Source organism: Rhea pennata, chromosome 3 (genome assembly GCF_028389875.1).
Source record: "Rhea pennata isolate bPtePen1 chromosome 3, bPtePen1.pri, whole genome shotgun sequence".
Taxonomy (NCBI): Eukaryota; Metazoa; Chordata; class Aves; order Rheiformes; family Rheidae; genus Rhea; species Rhea pennata.
In genome coordinates this window covers 69882017-69903774 of record NC_084665.1, presented here as the reverse complement: position 1 = coordinate 69903774, position 21758 = coordinate 69882017, and the positions used below count along the sequence as shown (strand labels likewise).

General features: G+C 38.3%; 1 protein-coding gene across 3 annotated transcripts in view; it reads right to left on the bottom strand.

Moving 5' to 3' along the window:
- Positions 1-368: 368 nt before the first annotated feature.
- Positions 369-21758, bottom strand: part of PTPRK (protein tyrosine phosphatase receptor type K) — a 312834-nt gene continuing 291444 nt past the window's right edge. For all 3 annotated transcript variants that reach the window (XM_062572568.1, XM_062572570.1, XM_062572569.1), the window contains 13 exons: positions 20977-21053; positions 18354-18390; positions 16513-16610; positions 15654-15770; positions 14589-14743; positions 13407-13542; positions 11446-11595; positions 10710-10883; positions 7587-7718; positions 7236-7361; positions 5575-5738; positions 4146-4281; positions 369-1639 (listed from right to left, as the gene is read on the bottom strand). In XM_062572568.1, the coding sequence (XP_062428552.1) occupies positions 1586-1639; positions 4146-4281; positions 5575-5738; positions 7236-7361; positions 7587-7718; positions 10710-10883; positions 11446-11595; positions 13407-13542; positions 14589-14743; positions 15654-15770; positions 16513-16610; positions 18354-18390; positions 20977-21053 (1556 nt within the window). In that variant the 3' untranslated portion in view covers positions 369-1585. The remainder of the gene's footprint in view (positions 1640-4145; positions 4282-5574; positions 5739-7235; positions 7362-7586; positions 7719-10709; positions 10884-11445; positions 11596-13406; positions 13543-14588; positions 14744-15653; positions 15771-16512; positions 16611-18353; positions 18391-20976; positions 21054-21758) is intronic.

Genomic DNA, 21758 nt, shown 5'->3' with positions numbered 1-21758 from the left:
ATGGATACTTTCCACATACTCTTTGAAATACTGAAGTGAAAAACTGAAGTGAAAAAAAAGTATGATTTTTTTTTCAGATCTTCCTTATCCAAACATGTAGCTCTTTCAAGACAAGAACGATTCCTTATCAATGACAATAAGTAAGAAGTTATCAAAATAGGAAATGATATAAAATAATCTTTAAATAAAAGTTTAATTCACTCTTACTTTACATAATATTTATAAGCACCATATTATTTTTACTATCATTTCTAAAAAAAGACCAACAAGTGGCTGGAACGATTCTGGTTGGCAAAATGTATGAAAACTTGTGAACAAATGGATACAAACTAAGCAAAAGCACAGTAATACCTTGTACACCATCACCATAATCAGAATCTGGCATTGTTTTATTCAAATTTTGCTTTCTCGGGAAGCAGCGCTTACATGTTTGTAAACATCAAAATAAACATTGCTTAATTTTACAATTTGCTAAACAAATCCCCTTTACCCTGAAGGGCATACCTAGTGCCATCTTGTTGCCTGGTAGTTGTCCTTTTGATCTGTGCTTGAATATTTTTTTTAAACAATTGGTTCTCTTAAAATCATAATGGTGCTTAAAAATTACTTCCAATATTGTGCAAGTCATAGGCAAGGCCATTCTGATGTGTGTCCTTCCATTTAGAGTCTTTTGATCAGTATTTAACTAATGCAACTGTGAAAAACTATACATTTTCAGCAAAATGTTTTGATTTTGGTCCTGCAGTTAAAGACCTTCTATAAGTGAGTTGTTTACATGGATCTGAATCACAAGCATGTACACAACAAAACCACTATACCAATGTTTCTTGGTCTATGCATAAAAAGTATGTCTCCTACTTACACTAAAACATACAAAAAATAAACTACAAAAATTGTTTACACTTGATTTCAGCAAAAAAAGCTTTCTTCAAGAAAAATGATTTTTCTTTTTTCAGCCATCAAAAAAGGAATGCAAGTAAACAATAAATACATGTGCTTTCTCCATATAGACATATTTACACTTGAGTCTTTGGCTTATGTTTAAGTTTCTTTATAAAGATCTTTATGTGATCCAGCCATCATTGCACATTAAAACAAAATAAGCCAGTTTTTTACTATATATAATATATATATATATGCAACACTTGAAACGTATAAAGAATGAACCTTACTATCAATCTGCACTGTTATTTTACTTTAACAATGTATCAAAAGAAAAAGAAAGAAAATTAATACCATATAGGAAATATTGATACATGCAACAGATGGTCGCTCTACCATAATTGAGAGACGGCTGCATATACAAACACTGAAAAGTCCTAATTTGCGCAAATCTCTTCTGACTCTGTTTTTCATTAAACAGTATTTATGTGGCACTAAATGTTGATACTGTATACAGGCATAGAAACAGATTGAGTTCTTTTATTAAGATACACAACTTCATATGAAAAATACTTTGCATTTAAAATTTAAAATCCCCCTCCCCCCTCTTCCCCTAAAATCTTTCTTCACAGGATCAAGAACTGTTGTCAAAACAGCTTATTGAGATTCATATATTTGGTGAACTTTATCACATCCATTCTAACTAAGAAGATTCCAGGTACTCCAGTGCCACATCGTAGCAGAAACGATATTGCTCCTATAAGGAGAAAAAGGAAAAAAAAGAAAAAAAAAAAACAGAAAAAAATTAAATCACATTTCTAAAATAGTAAAGAGCAGTGATATCTGCAAACAAGAATACTCTGTTAACTGCTGTGCAATTTCTTCTTCAAGTCTGACATACTTGGGTTTTTTATTTTTTTCTATTACACAGCTATATTACTAGTTCTGATTTAAAAACTTAACCTAACCAACAATGTGGAAAGAAAAACTGACTACGAAATGCAATGATTTCCTTCCCTGATTTTTTTTTCAGCTTCTGAACTAGTTATCGAGCTCGAGAAGTTCTTGTTATCAGCCAGAGCATTCTTGCCGTGAAGAACCTCAACCCTAATTTATGTTTACGTTAGCCGATATTTAGTAGCTACCACTAGTGACTGCTGCTTGATGCTAATAGCTTGGGAATACTGAGCTATGATACAAAGCTGCTCTGGGCCCGCAGCCCACTTTTACAGTGGAGCTAACGTAATGGCAGAGATTGCAACACACATTTAAAAGAGGAGTTAAAAGCAGTAAAGCTCCAAACCTCCTCGTGCTTAATATTTCTCCTTAATAAGACGGCTGTGCAGAGCCGGTACCTGGGGACAGGAAGGGGGAAGGAGAGAGGAGAAGGCAGTAAGGAGAGGAAAAAACAACGAAATGAATTCCATCCCTGCTGCCCTTACAATTAAACAAAATGAACCCGCTCTCGTGATTTATTTGTGCTTGCAAAGTAAGCCAGTGTGATCCATTGGCAGGAAGTGGTGGGGATATCTTAAAGGTTTTATTGCGCTGCTCATTTTTGTTATCTGATCATCTTGCTGAATGTAGGGCACATGACAATGTTATATTGGTTTTCCTGGTTTGTTTTCTAACTAACGACTCAACAGCTGCTGCTGTTCAAGAGTTCTGAATAAAACCCCATACAACACAGAAGCACCTAGCTACAGAAATTCAGTAACTACAGATTAAAGCTACAATGGAATTCAGGACCATTTTGAAACTAAATACGAGTTTACAGATCATTTATCAGAAACATACACAATATACCTTGGCTTCTCTTTACAGCAACACAAGTAATTTTCCATGTGCTCTGACCCGTTTTCCTCACAGCAGTAAACTGAAATCCAGGCAGCAATTCAATATGCTGTGTCTCAGACGTCTACAGCACAGCAGAGTGTAACGTATTTGCAGCAAACCCAGCAATAACTAGACTGATACTACTGCTGCTACAGGATGAGCTGTTAATATTTTAACTATCTATCTTTTAAATTTATCTAGTGCCAATGGATGGAAGTGATAAACAATAATTAAGCAAATCATGCCACAGAATCTACTTGATCCTTAGCAAATGCTGACACCTGGAAAAAGGGCAGTATGTGAAAAGGCAGCTACAGCCACTTTGCTTCACTATGCAAGTTCACAAGGTCAGAAGCAATTTTCACTATGTATAAACTGCAAAACATTTTTAATTTCAATTGGCATCTCCGAATTTTATGCTGCAGGCAGCCATCTGGCTGAAAAGTGACACTGGCTGCTGGCAGCGTGAGAGTCAAATGGCAGAAACACCAAAACACTGTCTAACCTGCTTTCACATTCAGCTATCAGAAGGGAAAAATCCACTCAAGAGATTAATGATTTTTTTAAAGGACTTTCCACAACTTTCAGTTTGGGTGACTGAAGCGATCACATGGATTGATAAGTGTTCATACTCTAGGTAAAAAGAATCATCAGAAGGTGATTTTGAGTTCCAGTAGCGCACATAAAAATATTACATTTAGTCTCATTGCTTTGCTAATTCAGGTTTATATTGCTTATATATTAATCTCCAACACACTAGACACAATGTCTTTGATTTTAAAGTTCTGAGATATTATTTCAACTACAGGAAATCTGAATGACAAGACATATATCGTTATTCAGCTTCCAAAACAGCAGCTGTTATTAAGAAGTAAAATATTCATATCTCCAGCTACTCATCTGGACTTTACAGCTTACTCCTACGAAGAAGGGAAAAGCTTTGTAAAATTTCAAGATGGTTTGTGTGAACGGAACATGCTGCAACTTCGCTTCAAATACTCCAAGTTATTTTGAGACACTAAAGTGCATTCTGTTAATTCAGAATGTTTTCTGTGAAAAGCGCTGAACCACTACAAAAAAAGTAACGTAGCTTCTTACGATGCTAACTAGTGGTACATACAATAAATTTCCACAACAGGATGTAACATATCCCAACATTATGCTTATGGTAAGAATCATAACCAGCCTCTGTTGAGTATATACTGCAATAGCAGACTAAAAACCCAAGAAACAGGTCCGTTTCAACTGAAGTCCAAGGTAGGTTGTGCTGTTTTGTGAATGCGGGACTCAGTGCATCGCTCACACAGCAGCCCAAAGAGCTTCGGGCACAGGCAGGAGCGCTCCCGCAGGAGCCAACACTGGGCACCGAGCTCCGTAGTCCTCTGGCTGCTCAGTTCTCCGAGTTAACCTCAGCGAGCTGCACTTACCGGAGTTTCGACCATGTTGGGCTTGCTGTTCCGCAAAGTCTTCACAGCATGGAAAACATCAACCACGTTCTGTCTTTTTACCATTTCGACCACGATGCCTATGGCACAGAACATCCCGCTGCGGCCACCACCATTTCTATGCACAAGGAAAATAACTGATTAAATATCACAACTGCATAGAAGAACACTTGATAGGTATACCAGTTCTTTCATTTTGTAAGCATGACTTCCAGAAGGAGATCAATCCTCAGCTATCTCCTTGAAGCTCCAGTGGGTTCGAACTGAGACATTTGCTATTTCCGACCTTGCACTCAATAACTTACTATGAACTCTGCCCTTGAAGTCCACCACTCCACCCAGCTATGCTATAGCCTAGTTTACATAGGCATTCAAAATTAAAACCCAAATTCAACTGCAAGTGCAACATTTTCCATTTAATTTTAGGAGACTCATTTAAATCACCCTCAGGTAGCAGGATTATGAAGCCAGAGTAATGCTGGGGCATCACTGATTTGATATCTTGTTGACCTCTGGGAAAACTTCCAAACTGTCTTAAACTTCACTTCAAAGAAATTAGGATAGGCACTTTTTCTTGTTAAGTTTAAATTAGCCAGATGGTCTCATGGATACTGTGAAAGGGTGGGCAGAAAGGGTTCCCAAATGTTACTGCAGTCACAAGGTAATTCTGAGCATTTAAATAGAAGCCTTTTTTAAAGGAAGTAGGAATGTTCAATTTCTAAGTTTTAAATTTTAAGTAAGGTGTGAAAGAGACTGGTCATTCTCTGTTCAGGGAGGAAAAGATATTGCCTTTTCAACCCCCAAGCCAACTCTTTTTTAGATGCAATTTTGCTGGTAACATGTTTAATGAACTGAGTACTTAAATATCAGACTAAATAAGCAGCCACTGGTCATTTGCCAACAATATTTTAGGATCACTTACTACATTACAGAACATTTCTCTGATTTCACACAGCCATAGATTTCAATCTAAAAAAACTCAAAATATAACAGCCTTTTTGGAAAAAACAGAAGATATGCAAGAGGTACATGAAAAATAATCAATTGGCATTCAGCACTGACAACTTGCAAAAAACAAATTAAACTGTACAGAAGAAATTAATCTGTACACATTTGGTACTTGGAAAGCATGCTATTATATACAGAAGGAAACAATACACATTATCACTGCAGTATCATATCCACAATACTCCTTCCCATGGTACTTTGACTTGACATAGACCTGAAAGTTGACCAAAGGCTGATCTACAACACTAAAGGTACTTTTTTGTTATTATTTTTTATTATTTTTAAGATACAAGGACATATGCAAAAGAATGTAGCTATTAGAATACTGCTGGAGCTTAAAATAAGAACTAGTATATAAGCATTGGTTTGAGGAGCAGCAACTGACTTTGCCAAAACTACTTACAGGCAATGAATGATGGTCCGGCCCTCACCCTCTTCACATTCCTCTTGCCATTTTTCAACTTGGAGAATTAGCTTCAAGAAGGATCTCTTGGAAGCTGGCACATCTCTATGAGAAGCCCATCCCAAATACTGGAACTGCTGGACCATCAGATAGCCCTCTTGTGGCTGAGGGAAAAGAAAGGGCTTTAGGTCAATATAGCACCTTCACAGGTAGGTTTAGAAAACTAAAATAGAAAATTAACTTGAAACTTAAGTGTTTACATTATGGACAGATTCCAACATGTATATATGTTGCATGGCAGGCTCTCTGTGAATTCATACAACTCGGACTCAAGGAACAGAATTAAAGCTTAAAAAAAATAATAACAACATTGAAACAACATCATAGTTTATCAATCAGTAATGTAACTCATCCTGACTTCCTGTAAATGGATAAATTCCCTCAGTTCTGCGTATTCACCCTTAGCATCAATAATCTATTAAAAGCATCACTGTTAAATTACAGGAAAAGAGAAAATAAGAAGTGAATCTAAAAGAAACGAGGAAATCTCAACATAAAACAGAAAATGTGTTATGGCATAATATTTACCAGTGTACCTACACCTTAACCTCCTGTAGTTTTGAAATAGAGTAAGAAAAGCTGGAAAGATTTTTCTTAGCTTTGAACATAAATGAATAACAGGTTTGGATAAAATATTAGCTGCATGCAAACTGACCTTTGGTGTTGGAAAAATCAAAGTATTACCAAAAGGGGGGGGGGGAAACTTTGTAAATACAGCAATTTCTGCTTTCCTCATGGCTACCTTTCAACATTAATGAAAGTTAAAAGCATACTGAAAGTCACAATTGGTGGTCTACAAGTTCAGAATTAAATGACAGATATAAGGAGCAAGGGTAATTTAACCAGACTGCTGGTTAACTGTACAGATAACTGTATAGTTGTGCCATGTACAACTATAACTCTGTACCTGTTGACAACATAAAAAAGTGATTTACAGAGGTGATCTGGAGAAGGTGACACTGTCTGCCAAACAGGGTTTGAGGAGACGCTGAAAGTGAAGCAATGTAGGCCAGCAAAAAGACACAGGGTGTAATGTGTGAAAGAACTACGAAGCATGCAGGACTGGCATGGTTACTGAAGCTGAGGAAATGATGGTAAATGTAGGCTGAGGCAAAGCGATGCAGAAGCCTTTAGAGCTAGATGAACTTTCAGAGTTTTTTCACACTCTTTTGTAGAGTGTCACAGTCTTCTAGGCTGTGGTTCTTGCACCTTAAAATGAAGAAGGTGCTGGTTATATAGGCACCGTAGGTCCTTCAGTTCCTGATTCATCACACACAATGTCTTATGAAAGCTACGAATTAAATACCAGGCGTTATATGTTCATTACCAGGATTTTTCTTTCACTGCACAGAGAACAAACTTAGAATACTTCTAATACATCTTGTGGCCACCAGATAACATTATAGAACTACAGCCATTCACTTTAATGCTCTCTTTGCTTACTACGTAGCTGAAGAAAAGTACTAGAAGCCAGCATTAGACATCAATGCTCAACTCTTTTCTGGTTAATGTCTTAAGAATGTTAATACCATTTAAAAGAAAAAACCTCAATACCCTAGATAGTATTAAAAACAGTTAAATATTGTTATGATAAAGCTTACTCTTGTTAGATTGCATATCCTGAAAATTCGGTTTACTACATCGCAATCCATGGAACAAGACATGCACTCCACTTGAATGGGGCCGTACCTCAGCATTCCCTCTTCAGGCCAGTATTGTGGGCAGCCCTGCGCCAGAGCAAAATGAGCACAATCAAAAGCTAAGTTACAACATCAGCACTGTCTTATTCCACTGCAGACATCGCACCTCACTGAGCATCTAATGTTAGTCTCTGAAGCAGAGCAGCAGGGTAACTGTACAGTAAGTGCGCTGCTCTACACTTCGATGGGGTAGAGCGTCCGAAGTGATTTATGCATACCACTGTAGGTGGCAAAATCAAACTGCAGACTAACCTGTGCTAAGTCGACTTCATTTAACATCACAAGAGAAGTACAGCCATAGTCATACACTAATCTCCAGAAATCTTTCACAGTGTTTGGTAAAGGATGTTGCGTGACAATAAAAGCTGCTGGCTGCCTGTAGCTCTGTAAAAGCAAATGATTTTATTAGCACTGGTAGAAGAAGTACTTCATGACTTCCATGCAAACTCTGCAACAGAAATAACATAAACGGAACAAAGCTGTGACATCAAATACACCAGATATCATCAAAGCTGTTGTTAAAAATACATTGTCGTCTCAAGCAAGAACAAAGAGGCTGCTCCGCTCGGGTCTGTGTTCTGCTTTGTTATAGGCCTAAGTTCTGTTTAAGTTCAGACACGCACATGACACTGAAGAGGCTCTTCAGGCTTTGCTGAGCTGAGACTTGGGTAATTTGGCTTTTATCACTGCGTCAGGGAGACCTAACAGAAAGCTTGCTCCCTGTGTTATAGCGAGGGATACAGAGGTCTCAGAAGATTAGCAAATTTGCACCAGGTTACACATGAACTCTGTTACTGAACTGGGGATTAAGCTCAATCTCTAGTTCTACTTCAGTGCCACAACCACAGGATCACCACCTTTTTCTTAGGAGGTCTGAACAGTTCTCACTGTTCAGTAAAGCTTTATCTTTGAGATAATATCAAGCAGACTTTCAAGAAAGCTCTCCAAAGCTCTACCATCAAACAAAAACCTTTTAATTCCTCTGCTAGAACTCTTCACATTTTATGGTCCCTATCTGTAAGCAGTACTGCTGTTTTGAAAGAAGGAGGCTACAGGAATAACAAAGTCAGAGAGGAAAGCAGCAGTGCATTGGCTGACAATGTACTGGGACTAGATGCCTACCTTATGACAACTTTTACTGGACTGAAGAACTGAGCACCAAGATTACTGGGGCTAATTTCCACTTTAACTTCTGCTCCAGAGAGCAGAAGTTAAATACCTGGATGATGTGCTTAGGCAAAAGTACCATTTTTCTCTCATGATAGCCAATTCTATTTTCTGTACACTGCAGTATACATAACTGCAAATAGGGATTTTCAGCCCTACACAGGTTGGTTCAGATTAACTAATAACAGAGGAGATCAGGGATTTTCACGTGTAGTATACTGACATATCCTTGAAGAGCACAGTTTGAGGCCCAGAAAGAAAGAAAGAAAAACCCAACTTTTATTCACCCTTCACTTGCTATAAATTGTGAAGATAACAAATTAACCAAATGATGTCTTTAGGATCAGTCCTTATTTGACAAGAGAGTAAGGAGGATGGCAAATTTTTACCCCTTATAATTTGCTACCTTTCTCTAATGCAGGAAGCAAGTCCAGATAGCAGTGTGGGCATGCAGCCTGTGTCCTACTTCCTAGATCTGTCCAGGGAGCAAAGAGAGAAGATGGACAGCTACTCTAAATTCTTCCCTTATATTTTAAAGGAATAAAACATGTATTAGCTGATGCTTTCCTAGCCCTCTTCCCCATTTCTGGACCTTCTGGAGACAAGAGAATGTACTGAGGTTCTGATAGGTTTTCAAAAAGAACACACAGGATATCTGCTGTCACACTGGGAAGCAAACACCTTTATGGGGAAAGATAGGGACACAGTACACTGAGGAAAAAGAAAGGTTTCAATTTCTCTTTTGCTTTGTAAATCCTCCTCTTCTCGCCCAGCTCTAGGGTCCTACTCTCTGAATAAAAGAGCATTATAAAAACAGAACAAAAAGGGTAAGAAAAAGCTTCTATTACCCACAATTTTTACCCTGCATTTATAGCCGTGTTATGTTCCCTTACGGTAATGCATATGCTTAATTTTGCTGCTTTTTATTCCTTTTAGAACTACAAGCAGTGCTGGTCTCTTTTTATGTTACTACCATTTCTGTCTTTCCATACTTGCTGCTGATTGTTCATCCATTAATAAATTGCTTTTGCTTTTTGTTTCTCTCACACACTCAGCATCTTCCTGCCACGCAGCCTTTCAGCCTGCGTTGTCTCCCTTTCTCCCCAAAGTACGCTCCTCTGCGCAGCTGAGGTGCTTGCTCCATATCACATCCACTTTGTCCAGGTGTTTAATGTAATTTTAACTGCAATTTTGAACAGTTTAGTTGCTACCAAAATTCTGCTCGCTGCTCTGTAATTCATCCATTCAGCCCCAGTGACTCTCTAATAGATTGGACTCACACATGCTACTTCTCTATTTTCCTGGCACAATAGCTAATTGTGAGATCAGGGACTGCATTTTGCTAGCGGTTTAAGTGTCTCCTCGCTCAGACAGAACCTCCAGGACTAATACCATTTAGTCCTGATGACTGCTACTGCTAGTTCCCATTTCATTTCAGCATCTCTTCTTGACACCTCAGTTTCTGAAAGTAATTCTTTTTTTGAGGAAAGTGAGATACTCTGAAAATCAGGCCACTTTTTTGGATGTTTACTGTAAACATGGCTTTAGGAGCATTTGGAAATGCTAATGGTAAAGACACATGACAGCACCTGTGTGATGCACTGTATTATTGATCAGACACCTATAAACGAGTTCATCTCTGCTCTTTCCATTAATTCACCTTTTTCCCTAATGGTATCACCATCACTCAAACTCCAAGAATCTTTAAAAGCTACAGTTTAAAATATGAGCACCAAAAAATCCCCTGTCTCTAAATCTGCCAAAGAAATGTATTTTTCCTCTTCCTCTATCTTTCCTCCCTCAACACACATAGCCTTTTTCCTAAAATAACAACGGTAACCTAAGGCTCAGGTGGGTAGCCTCTATTTTCCAACAAACAGCAGATTTATGAGATCCTGCTGAGATCTGAGATTCGGAGGGCTGGAGACCAGGGCTTTCTACAATGCTATTGAAAAAGAAGAGATTTCCAGCGAGTCACACGAGGATGCAGAATACTAAGATATCAAACCTTCTGATGAAGCAACACAAGCTGGTGGGGGGCTGGGGAGGGGGGAGGTTACCCATTCCCCCCTCCTGCCCTTCCTTAAGACTGTTTTAATGGGCACTACAGTAAGAAAGAATTCCCCTTTCTTAAACCCGCAAGCGCTCTCTCTCCTATTACACAGCTTTTCACGGCACACTATGCAGACAAAGGAGATAGTCTCTTACGTCCATAAGAGCAGCATTGATATAGTTGCTGCTCTCCCCATCAATAGTAATTAAGAAAGGCAGACATCTGTCAGGTGGCAGCATATCCATGAAGCGGTTCTTGTCGTGATTCCTTGGCAAGCAGGCTATGCTGCAGTCCTCAGCTTGCAGGCGAGGGGTCACCGAATTCAGCGTCTAGGGAACAGAGGAGGCCGACGTCACGCTCCAGCACGTCTAACTCAGAAGCAACGGTCTCAGCATTCATCGAGTTATTAATTTTAAACGTTGCAAAGTGGGAAACCACAAAGAATCATTAGCAAATAAGAGCTTTGGTCTTTTTGCTAGATTGGCTTGGGTTTTTCAAGAGGATTGACACTGCATGTGCAAAAGGCACTGCCTGTGCTACTGAATGGGTGCCACCATGCCTTCCAAAAGGAAAAAAGCAAAGAGGATGTTTTGGAGCCCCAAAGGATTGTGCCTTTGCTGTGCAAATGCAAGCTAAAACTCTCTCAGTTCCCTAGTCAGTGCTCTTTATTCTAGCCAGATAATTATTTCAATTTTATTCAGAGAAAGGTATTCCATGTTTAAAAACGACTGCAAAGTATGTAAACATGGGTGCTTTATTTTGTGGAACAAAAGAAAGGGATGAAACATTACATATATGTGATATGAAAAGCCTTTCCCTTAAAATAAGTTAAATGTAGCCAGGGGCGGTAAAGTTGTTGTTACATGAAGAGTTAGGAGGAACTGCAAATACCTGAAATTCATCTTTGAGATGTGAAGAGTTTGTCTGAGAGTCTATTCTAATCATATCAAAATACGCAGCTTTGAATTCACAGACAGGAATGGCAGTTTCTCCACACAGGCAAGCTTCTAGAATGGCGTCATGAATAAAGATGTACTGCTCCTACCAAATTATGAAGAGAAAAACAAAATTAATGCCATTGAGAAACAAAGGATCTTTCCTTCCTTTAAGATATGCACATCACTTGCTACATTATTGATTTCATTCAAGGTGGTGTCCATCAACCATTAAATAATGATTTAGTATAACAAACTCTCGTCGTACCTGGGACACAGTTAGTCAGGATGTTTTCTTCAGAGGTAATTTAAGCTCAGTAAAACTTAGGAACACAAGTTAAGCAATTTACTTAATGGGGCGTTTTCAGTTTTCTTGTGGTGCTTTTGGGTTTCTGTGTGTATGCCAGGGACTTGCTATCCTTACTCATTTTCTTCTTTAAAATAGCTTTCAGTCTTTCAGCAGAAAGTGTAAAATGCTGCAAGAACTACCTGTGATTAGCAATTATTTGGCATGCTGCATTCTCCTTACATGTATGCAAGCTAGTACATCAATTTTCTGACAGCTGGCTCTAGGTTAGTAATAAACTCAAGTGCATCCCAATAGGGACAGTGTCACGATTTTTTCCTGGCCTATCTTGAGATATTCTGAGTCCTTCTTTCAACCAGGTCTCCTGTCATTCTTTGCACTGCACATATGCTATTAACTTGCCTCAGAAGTTAAGAATAGGTATCTGTTTTGTCTGTATAGCAAACTGTGTGAACTGTGCCAGCTTCCTCTAAATACTATGGACAACAATGAGGCTAAAACACCACAAACTTTAACGTGTGCCTGTAACAAAAGTCCACGTGCAAGGATCATGGTTGTATCCTGGCTATATAGCCTGTGCTGCTTTACACACATCCCTAGCTGTTGCTGTTGCTGTCGTCTAGATTACCACCACGAAAACGTGCTGCAATTACAGCTCTGTTTTGTTGCATAGGTTTGAACCTATGAGACAAGATGAGAAATAAGAGGCAAAGGGAGAGAGAGAAACAGGAAGGAAATGATTCACACGCAACAGCAGATTAAACTGGGATAGTTGAAGCAGTCACACTGAAACAGTCCACTCCACACATTTCCCAAAGGTTATTGACCCTGCAGAAGGGAGAGTTGAATGGGAACATTTATTAATTCCTGAACTGCCACAGTTTGCAGCATGGAGTAAAAACTGCACCAAATTACATTGACATGCCTGAGTGCCAACTGCAGGGATCTGCAAATGGTTATTTTTGAGGGAAATATGTCCACACCAAGGACAGGAAAGGGAGATGGCAATCTAAGTTTCTGTGGCAGCTCAATGATATTGAAGTGGCAGAATGGGAGCTATTACAGATTCATAACTAGGGCAATGTTTTTCAGTGGGGTTGCTGGAAGCAAGAGAAAAGACAAAAAGGGTAGAAAAGAAAAGGGTTTGGCAAGGAAGTTAATAAAGCAAGTTAGAACTAAGTTGAAAAGGGAGGATGAAGCAGATAAAAGGGCCCAGAGGCAAATCAAAATTACAGATAAAGTGGATTTAAAACTGGTAGCAATACGGTGAAATTCCAACTTTGGAATTACCTTCCTGGAATTACAGGTTCTGGGGCTGGGGTAGATATGCCAGACAGACCTATGGTAGGGCCTTGCCTAAAAAATAATCTCCCTTTGCTTTTCCTTTCATTACAAAGTTAGGCAGGTACTCGTGCATGAAGACAGAAAGAGCTGGCAGGTTTGCTGCAGCGTCCTGGTTCTGGGAGCTGTTTGCAATCAGGAATGCCTCCTAACGGAGGTAACCCCCCATCAAGCCCACTGCCAGGAGTTTGCCGTTTTCAAAGTGGCAGCAAAATTCTGATCTAGTCAATTTGCAAAAGCACCAGGTGCGGGAAGGGAAAGCGCCGTACCTCTGTCTGTACCATGTTGATGCGACGGGACCGTAAGGCTTTGACACAGTTGTAGATGTCCACAACACCTTCTCTTTCTGCCATATCTAACATGATATCAATGACAATATAACAGCCTGTTCGTCCAGCACCAGCACTAAAAATAATCAGTAAATATCGTTAAGAATATTCCCATGAAAACATCCACAAACTTTATACATTTGCCTTTCATAAAAAAAGATCTTTCATAAAGCCATTCAATCTTCTTTCATCACAACCGTTACCTAATCTTTTATCTTCTCTCCTCTTCTTCATAATGTCTTTTAAATCTTTCGAGGTGAACCAGTTTTCATCCACTAAGTAATAGCAAAAAATTTATCATCCAGATCAATACTTACAGTAAAAAAAAATTGTTAGTTAAGCTGAAATTAGGAGGATGATTAAGCTTATATAGTTCAAAATACAGCAGATCTTCTCTTTATTTGATAAGACTAAGGATAATTTTAAAGTGAAATACTACAGTATGAAACTCAAGTTTACAGTCAAACACTAAATCAGTCTAGGCAGCACATTTGCTGTCATGCAAAAGATTTTCTCTTGATTTATTTTGTTTTTATATAAAGCTATAGACAGTTTTTTCAGAGTGAAATCTTAAAATCTGAACAAGATTAGTAATTCTGTCTGCAGAATGTAATTAAACATTTGATGGTTCTGGTAGAAAATTCTATTTGGATTCTGTCCCAAAATACAAACCGTGCAAAGCTTACATGGAAACAATATGCTGTATTTGCTGCCATTATCCTCACTGCATCTTCATTCATCTACTTGTTTACTTAGATTTAAATTAATAATCTGCTTAAACATTATATATAACACCAAACTATCAAAGTAGCTGTAACTACACTTCATTCTAGAGTGCTGTCATAAAACGATAGCCTGAAGCCCATGATTTAGCTAATGCAGCTCTTGCAGGAAGAAAGAACATCTCCAACTATTCTATTTAGAAAGGCTGGACTAGAATCAAATTATTTTTGAATGTTGCTGTAGACAGCCTAATCCTACTGCTTGCAGTGTGAATTAGGCAATTCAAAACCAGAACAACAAAAACAAAACACTTCAAAAATGAGGAATGTTTCACAACAGACTAGTATAAAGGCTCACATATGAAACTGTGGAAAATGAATCTACCTCTTCTGTACACACCTGCAATGTACAACAATAGGCCCTGCACTAGGAGGGTTAGATAATTTGACTCTCCGTATAAATGAAAGTAGGCCTGTGGCATTGTAAGGAACTCCATGATCTGGCCAGCCAGTGAAATGAAACTGTTTAACTTCACGGATTTCATTGTAACCCCTCTGTAAAAGGCAAAAAAAAAAAAAAAAAAAGTTACAAAATTCAAAATACTTCCTCTGAATCAAACAGTGATAACACTGTTAGAATCTGCATGCCGTCTTCATCATTTCAGCTTTCAACAAATACTTAAAGCAAAGAACACAGCATTCCAGCTTTAAAAGAAGACATCTTTTACAACAGAATATCAATCTGGCTCCAAAACTGCCAGACATCCTTTATCAAGAGCAGAAACTACCTTTCCTGCTATCTTTTAACATGAGGCTTTCACATAAAGCTTTACATACAAGGCTTAAAGGTGTTACTGTATTTTTTTTTTCGCTTTTGAAATTCATCATTCTTACAGTTGCTATAAGACTATGTTACTTTTGCACCACTAGATTCTCCGCCCCCCCCCCATACTTACATAAAATTTACACAGATTTTCACAAGTTTTGCCGGTTAAGGCAATGGTCTGCAACTTTTGCAGGCAGGTACAATGATTTACCAGAAGACTACAACTGTATCACAGATCTTATATTGACTCATTTCATTCTTTGATCGAGTGCGATTGACTGAGCTGCAATCACTTGTGTCAAAGCAGCACAGGCGGAGGGGAATGATAGGCACAACAGTTCACAGTGCAGTACCTCAGCCAAGCTGGAAGCTCGTGGACAGAGGAGAGGCAAATACAGGAGAGGGGAGGGCAGCTGTCAACACTTTTTGGCAATTCTGAATTCCACAGTGATGTGCATGTCTGGACAGCCCTGAGGCAGTGCATTACTCCCACACTGAGGTAAGGCTGCCTATGCTGTGGACCTCTTAAGTAGACAGAGGGATTTGTTCTTCTACGGGATCCTGTCCAAACATACTCTCCTGCATACGCCTTGTTAAGAGGGAATGGTATTTCACTGATGCCTTCGGAAATGTGCTTACCCTTCCTAGAGTGAACGTCCTGACGACGTACTCTGCAAGTGGCTCCATCTCTACGCAAGTCACTTTAAAGTCGCCATAAACTTCTGTGTCGTCAGGCCAATACTTGTAGCACTTGACCTAAACACAAAACACAAAGGCATCTTACACCGAAGAGTAATAAAAGCTTGAGAAAGCGTTATTGCATGTTTTGCATTATATCACACTTATGTCCTTATTTCCAAAATGATCCTGCATTCAAGTGACTTGTCATGGCTCAAGTCTAATAGTTGTTCTATCAAGTTAAGTGCTATTTTGCAAGGAGTTTATGCCATTTTACACAGCTGCACTCAGATGCCAAATTCATTTCTAAATGAGCGCTTTTTAGTGCTGAGCTATGGAAGACATTTTCCACTTCTATTAAAATGGGATGCATTTCACACCAGTAATCAAACTGTTGTAAGTAATCTTGTATATTTTAGATTACTCTCCAAGGCATGAGTCAATGCTAAACTGTAAATAACTTGCTGATTTCTAGCCATTGATATTGAAACATCTCTCATCCACTTGCTAGGCTCATTTGAGTGACCTAATGTACAAAACCTTTTTGCTGAATTATGAATTCTGGATTCAGACTCACTACTCATAAAGTAACACTGCATCAGTCTTCTGTGGTGGCTCTTCAAAAGTTTGCTTTGTTTTTACACACTACTCTAACCCTCAAGAACGTGTGGGCTACGAGCTTCCCTCTTTTTTCTCCTTTTAGGATACTAGGGCTGTGCTTCGCAAGACACTCCCACATTCTGCTAATACTATCATTTGTCAGTAGGTTTTTCTTTTGAAGAGTAGCATAAAAAAGCAGGGAAAAAAGAAGAAAACTTACTCTCCCAACTTCAACTAAATTTGTGACCATCACAACACAAGCTGATTGCTCCTGCCATATCATTCTCCAAAAATCATATACAGTCTCGTGAACTGGACCTGAAAGAAAAATGCCAGCTAATATTATGTAATAACAGAACAGTCAAAACAAGCAATAAAAATAAAAATCGGTACTTTGTGGAGCTGACATACACAAATGCATTTGCTCAAAGATGAAAGCTTCACAAAACCACATAATCATACCACCATCCCAGTTTCTAAATTGTACTGTTATTTCTAACCAATGCTGAAGCTTCTCAGTTTAACTGAATTGCCACTTGAAAGATATTAAAAGCAGGTGTTTTACACAGGAAAACACCAGAAGCAGCTTGAAAAGTACAGGAACACAACTGTAGATGTAGTCACACACTGTTAAATTTCTAATTTTGTTTTACGTTTGTTAAATAACGTGCCAAGCGCGAGTTTCTTCAGATGGCCCCTGAAGGTGTACCTGCACTGGAGCGAAATATCAGCGAGAAAGGCTGGTGGAAAAGGTTGCGGGCACTTCCCACCTCGCTCCCTGCAAAGCGTGCAGGCAAAATTGTCACTGAAGGGCATTTAAACTTGCCACCAAAGGGCGCTTAAACTAACTTCACTACTTTTCTGAGGAGCAAATGGGAAGTATTCATGTCAGCTTTGCCTCCTGCTCTGCTGCCGAGGCGTGAAACGTCCACGCGAGGGGCAGTGGCTTTTATACGGCCGTAACCCTTTCAGGAAAGGGTCCCTGACCACAGCGCAGCGGTACCGTCAGCTGTAGCGCGGGTAGGACACGCACGTCCGAAGACTCAGACACGCTCCTCCTTACGCCAGATCACAGGCTGCAAAGTCAGGCAGTGATCAAGTTGCACGTTACGGTGTGTGCAGGGCACGTAACCGCTTCCCATGCTGAAACAGCTCTCAGACTACAACTGCGGACTGAACTGCCACAGAAAGAGGCTGTTCTAGAGAGCACTTAGACAAAAATAAAGAAAATGTGGACAGAGTTGTAAACATCCTGTTTCACGACAGGCTTTTAGTCTGCCTTTTTGTGAGCACCCCCCGGTCAACCGAAGGCACACATTACAAGAGATTAGCAGCCAGCTATCTGATTATACTCACACACCAAGTAATGACACATCTAAATCTAATTATTCCTACTGTAATTCATAGCCTCTGATACTTCAGTGCAATCACAGACCAGGCTGTTTTTCCTCATTTTGAGAAGATCAATCAGAAATACAAAATGACTAACTTCCAAATGTAACTTTTTCTTCTTCTACTCCCCTCCCACACACACCTTTTTTTTTTTTAGCAGTTATACTATAAAGATTTTCTTCTCTTATTTCTACAAAAAGGCTTTGCTCCTCTTTGTCCTTTTTTTAACCTAGATTTGCTGAGATAGTTTTTAATTTATCCTTACTATCTTCACAGTCTGAATCTTGGACTAAATCCTAAACAGTAAAATAATACATTGTAATATGGAAACAAAAATGCCTCAAGGCAGCTTGAAACTTCTCTTCTCTGTCCACTGCCTCAATTCTCTATTCATCTTCGTAATTGGAATTTACAGTTGTAGCTATTGACTTTATCAACTGAATTTATCACTGAAAGAGTTACTCAATATCTAATTAACATGACAAATTAGTGCAATTTTTGCATTTATTCACATTCTATCTGAACATGGTATGCTGATTTATCATAACACAAGACAACAAATCACAATATTGGATATGCTTTATTTTCACCTACTCCCATTTTACCAAAACTCTGCTGAACATCACCATGAACGTGTTTTAGATTTGACTTATGCTGGCAGATTCTTACCTTGGGTTGCAATGTAGTGACTTGGTCTCTGATATCCCTAGAACAGCAATATAAGTTGGTTTGAATATCATAATACTAACAGAGAGGGGAAAATAAAAGCATAACGTACTACAGAATTGTTAGCTCTAGACAACCTTTTCAGAACAAACCAATATTTAAGAGCAGCATGAAGCTCAAAAGCAAAAAAAGACTGTTAATGCTGAAAAGGTTTGAATGGTAACAGATAAAATGGAAATAACATCTCACTGGAACAGACATTGTAGTATACCAGGAAGGGGAATTCTAGACAGGTCACTAGCCCTATAAATTAGTCTTGTATTCACATTATCTCCCCAGCTCAATACATTGGGTCATTTATTTAAAATTTAGTACAAATTATCTTTGCCTCCAGATTATCTCAATAGTCAATCATCATTCCCAACTCATACAAATGTGAAATGAATACACATCTTTTGTTTTCTTATAAATAAGTAATGATTGCAAGGCACAAAGAGGTATATACCCAAGCCATAAATAGCAAGGACAGATCTTTCCAATGCTAGAGCTGAACAGTGTGATATGGGCACTAAATCAGGGTCCTACAGAAACAGAATCTTCTGCAACATATTTGCAAGACTATATAGAGTGTGCATGTATTATACTCTACATGATACACAAACACACACATGAATATACACATACATATATATAGATAACCCTGCACAACCAAGCCTTTACAGTTAGCGGGACATATTCCACGGCTAGCTATATTGCACACATTTAAGTGTCAATCACCCGCATACAAACTACAAGACAAAGAGATTCTGCCCTTGATGAAATCATTGAGAATATATTTTGACCAGCAGCAACATAATGGTAGCCATGAAGACAAGGAAACTTGAGTATTGCTGGTGAGAAAACAATACAGAATTTCACAATGAGAGAAATAACGCCAATTATTTATTAGGTTACAGTTTGATTCAAGTATTGCATTACAGGGGATCTTGAGTCCTTGTATTCCTAGCATTCATTTGCTGCTACTAAACTGAAGGATTTCACTGTACCCAAGGTGTTTATACCCCTTTTCCATGGACTGCTTCATTATCCTGTGTAGAGTGAGAACATCTTCCTCTGGGGCTTACGAAAAGACTTCTGTGTATTTTATCCTTGACTTTAGAAGAGGCCAAGATTACATCAAATTACTAAAAACTGTCTCCTAGAGTTCTTTAGATCAAGCCCAACTTCAAATTATGAAAGTGGAATACTGGGCTATGCTTTTTTACACTCAGTAATGCTTCCCAGAACAAGATAAAAGTATCACTTTAAAATTGCAAAGTGCCAGTTTTAACTTGTAGCCTTCTTCTCTGGTTATAATGAGATCCTATTTACTTCTGAATAGGAAAAACAATGTTCTCAGGGATCTGGAATTATTACAAATCAGGGAGACTTTTCTTGTTTAAAGCCCCAGGCAAAACATCATGGGCCTACACATCACAGAGATTGCCATATAAAAACATCAAAATAAAAAGACAATACCTGTAGCTAAACTTTTATATTCTGAAAGATCTAGAGGGTCTTAAATAATTTATAAACTAACAGTGGACATGACAAATTAGTAAGGTGCAATTATAAAGAAAAGTAACCAAAGACATGTGTTTTAGAACACTTGCACTAGCTATTTCAGTATTTTTCAAACTACTTGGAATTCTGCAGTTAAATAAAGTTGTATTTTGTTAATCATAACAGAGCAGAAATTGTTCAAATTTCCTGTTCCTATCAAATTTTATTTTAATTCACATTTTAATTGAAGTATGGAATTTCAAATTTGAGAAGAGTTTTCTGGAGCAGAAGTGAGGAAACTTCTCTTACTTCAAAATATTTATATATATGTTTGTGTATACACACTATAATAACCAAATTGGTGCCTGAAGACAAACATCAGCTAAACATAAAGTTTGTCTACACTGCTAAACCCTTTCAACAAAACAGACAACAGCCAAAAGGCCATCAACCCCTTCCTATTCCCAAACATATATTAAAACTACTTCACAAGATACATTTTCAAAACAACTACAGTACAGCATACTATCCAGTTTCTCACACAAAAATGGGAGGGGGAAAATAAAAGCTTGTAACCAAACCATCAAAAAAAAAAAAAAAAAAAAGTGAACAGCAATTTTTCTTTAACACACAGGTATGCCTCATTTATTTAAGAATATTCAAAGCTATGTTAAAAGTCTAAATTATCTTTTCAAAACAGGTACAAAAATATTCACACAAAAGGACGTTTTTTAAAGGAACAGATGAGAAATTAGATGAGGCATGCATAGATATCTAGTGATAAAAATAGAAGAATAAAGTAATTAATAACAATATCTATATTAAATATTTACAATAGGATGCTGTTATTCACATATAGTGGTACTTACATCCCTGTACAGCCAAATCTACAGCCCAAACCAAAGTCAGATGTGAAAGAAAGCACAACAATGTCAGTGAGTACTAGGACGCAGAACAAGGAAAGTGTACATTTTGTTCTTAATAAAAGAAAGCTTTCAATAAATTTCTAGGTAGAACATGCAGAAAGTTTCACGTAGAGAGAAGGTGGTAAAATGAAAGAGAAAAAGCTGCACAATCCACTCACATCTATGTAGTTGGCATTAATGTAATCTGAAGACGGATCATCCTCAACAGGTTGCAAAATCACCCGGGAGTGGTCATCTGCAAAAACCAAAAGTGGTTATGGTGTTTCTTTTAAGCATGATTTTTAAGTGAGATACCACAGAAAGTTGTCTAGAAAGCCAAAATCAGCTGGCACAAGCACCTAATTATTTACAACCCTTAAATGGTAAGTATTCACACAGAATTGCAAAGAACCATTTTGTCTGAGGGCTTCAATTACTTCAAAAACATGAATTAAGCTTCATTAAGTCTAGCTGACAGGTGCCACATCATTACATGTGGTTAACAGACAACAAGAATCCATGTCACTTGCTCAAAGTCTCTTTCAAAATCAGCTGCACCGATGGCAATCCAGAAATCCCAAAGTCCTGGTTACTGCTTCTTTACTTCCACCTCAGCCTGCTTAAGTTCATATTGAAACACAAGAAAAAAGAAAGTCACAGTGTAGCCATCAGCAACACACCTTCTACCACCTGGATCCGAATAACAGGTAGCACCATCTGTTCAACGGCTTCTCCAGTAACCTCGTTCCTACATGTTCAATAGCCTTTGTAAAATAGTAATAAACTGCATTATCCCAGAGGATGAATCTGAACTATTGACACTTTATGCCTAAAGACAGGAGTCAGAACTCTCTGACCTTAATCACCTCTGTAAAATGCACCACTTTTAAACAACTGCAGTTCAGAGGTATCAGCTATAAATCACGAGATGTAAAAAAGTTTTGAAGCAGTCAGAATAATC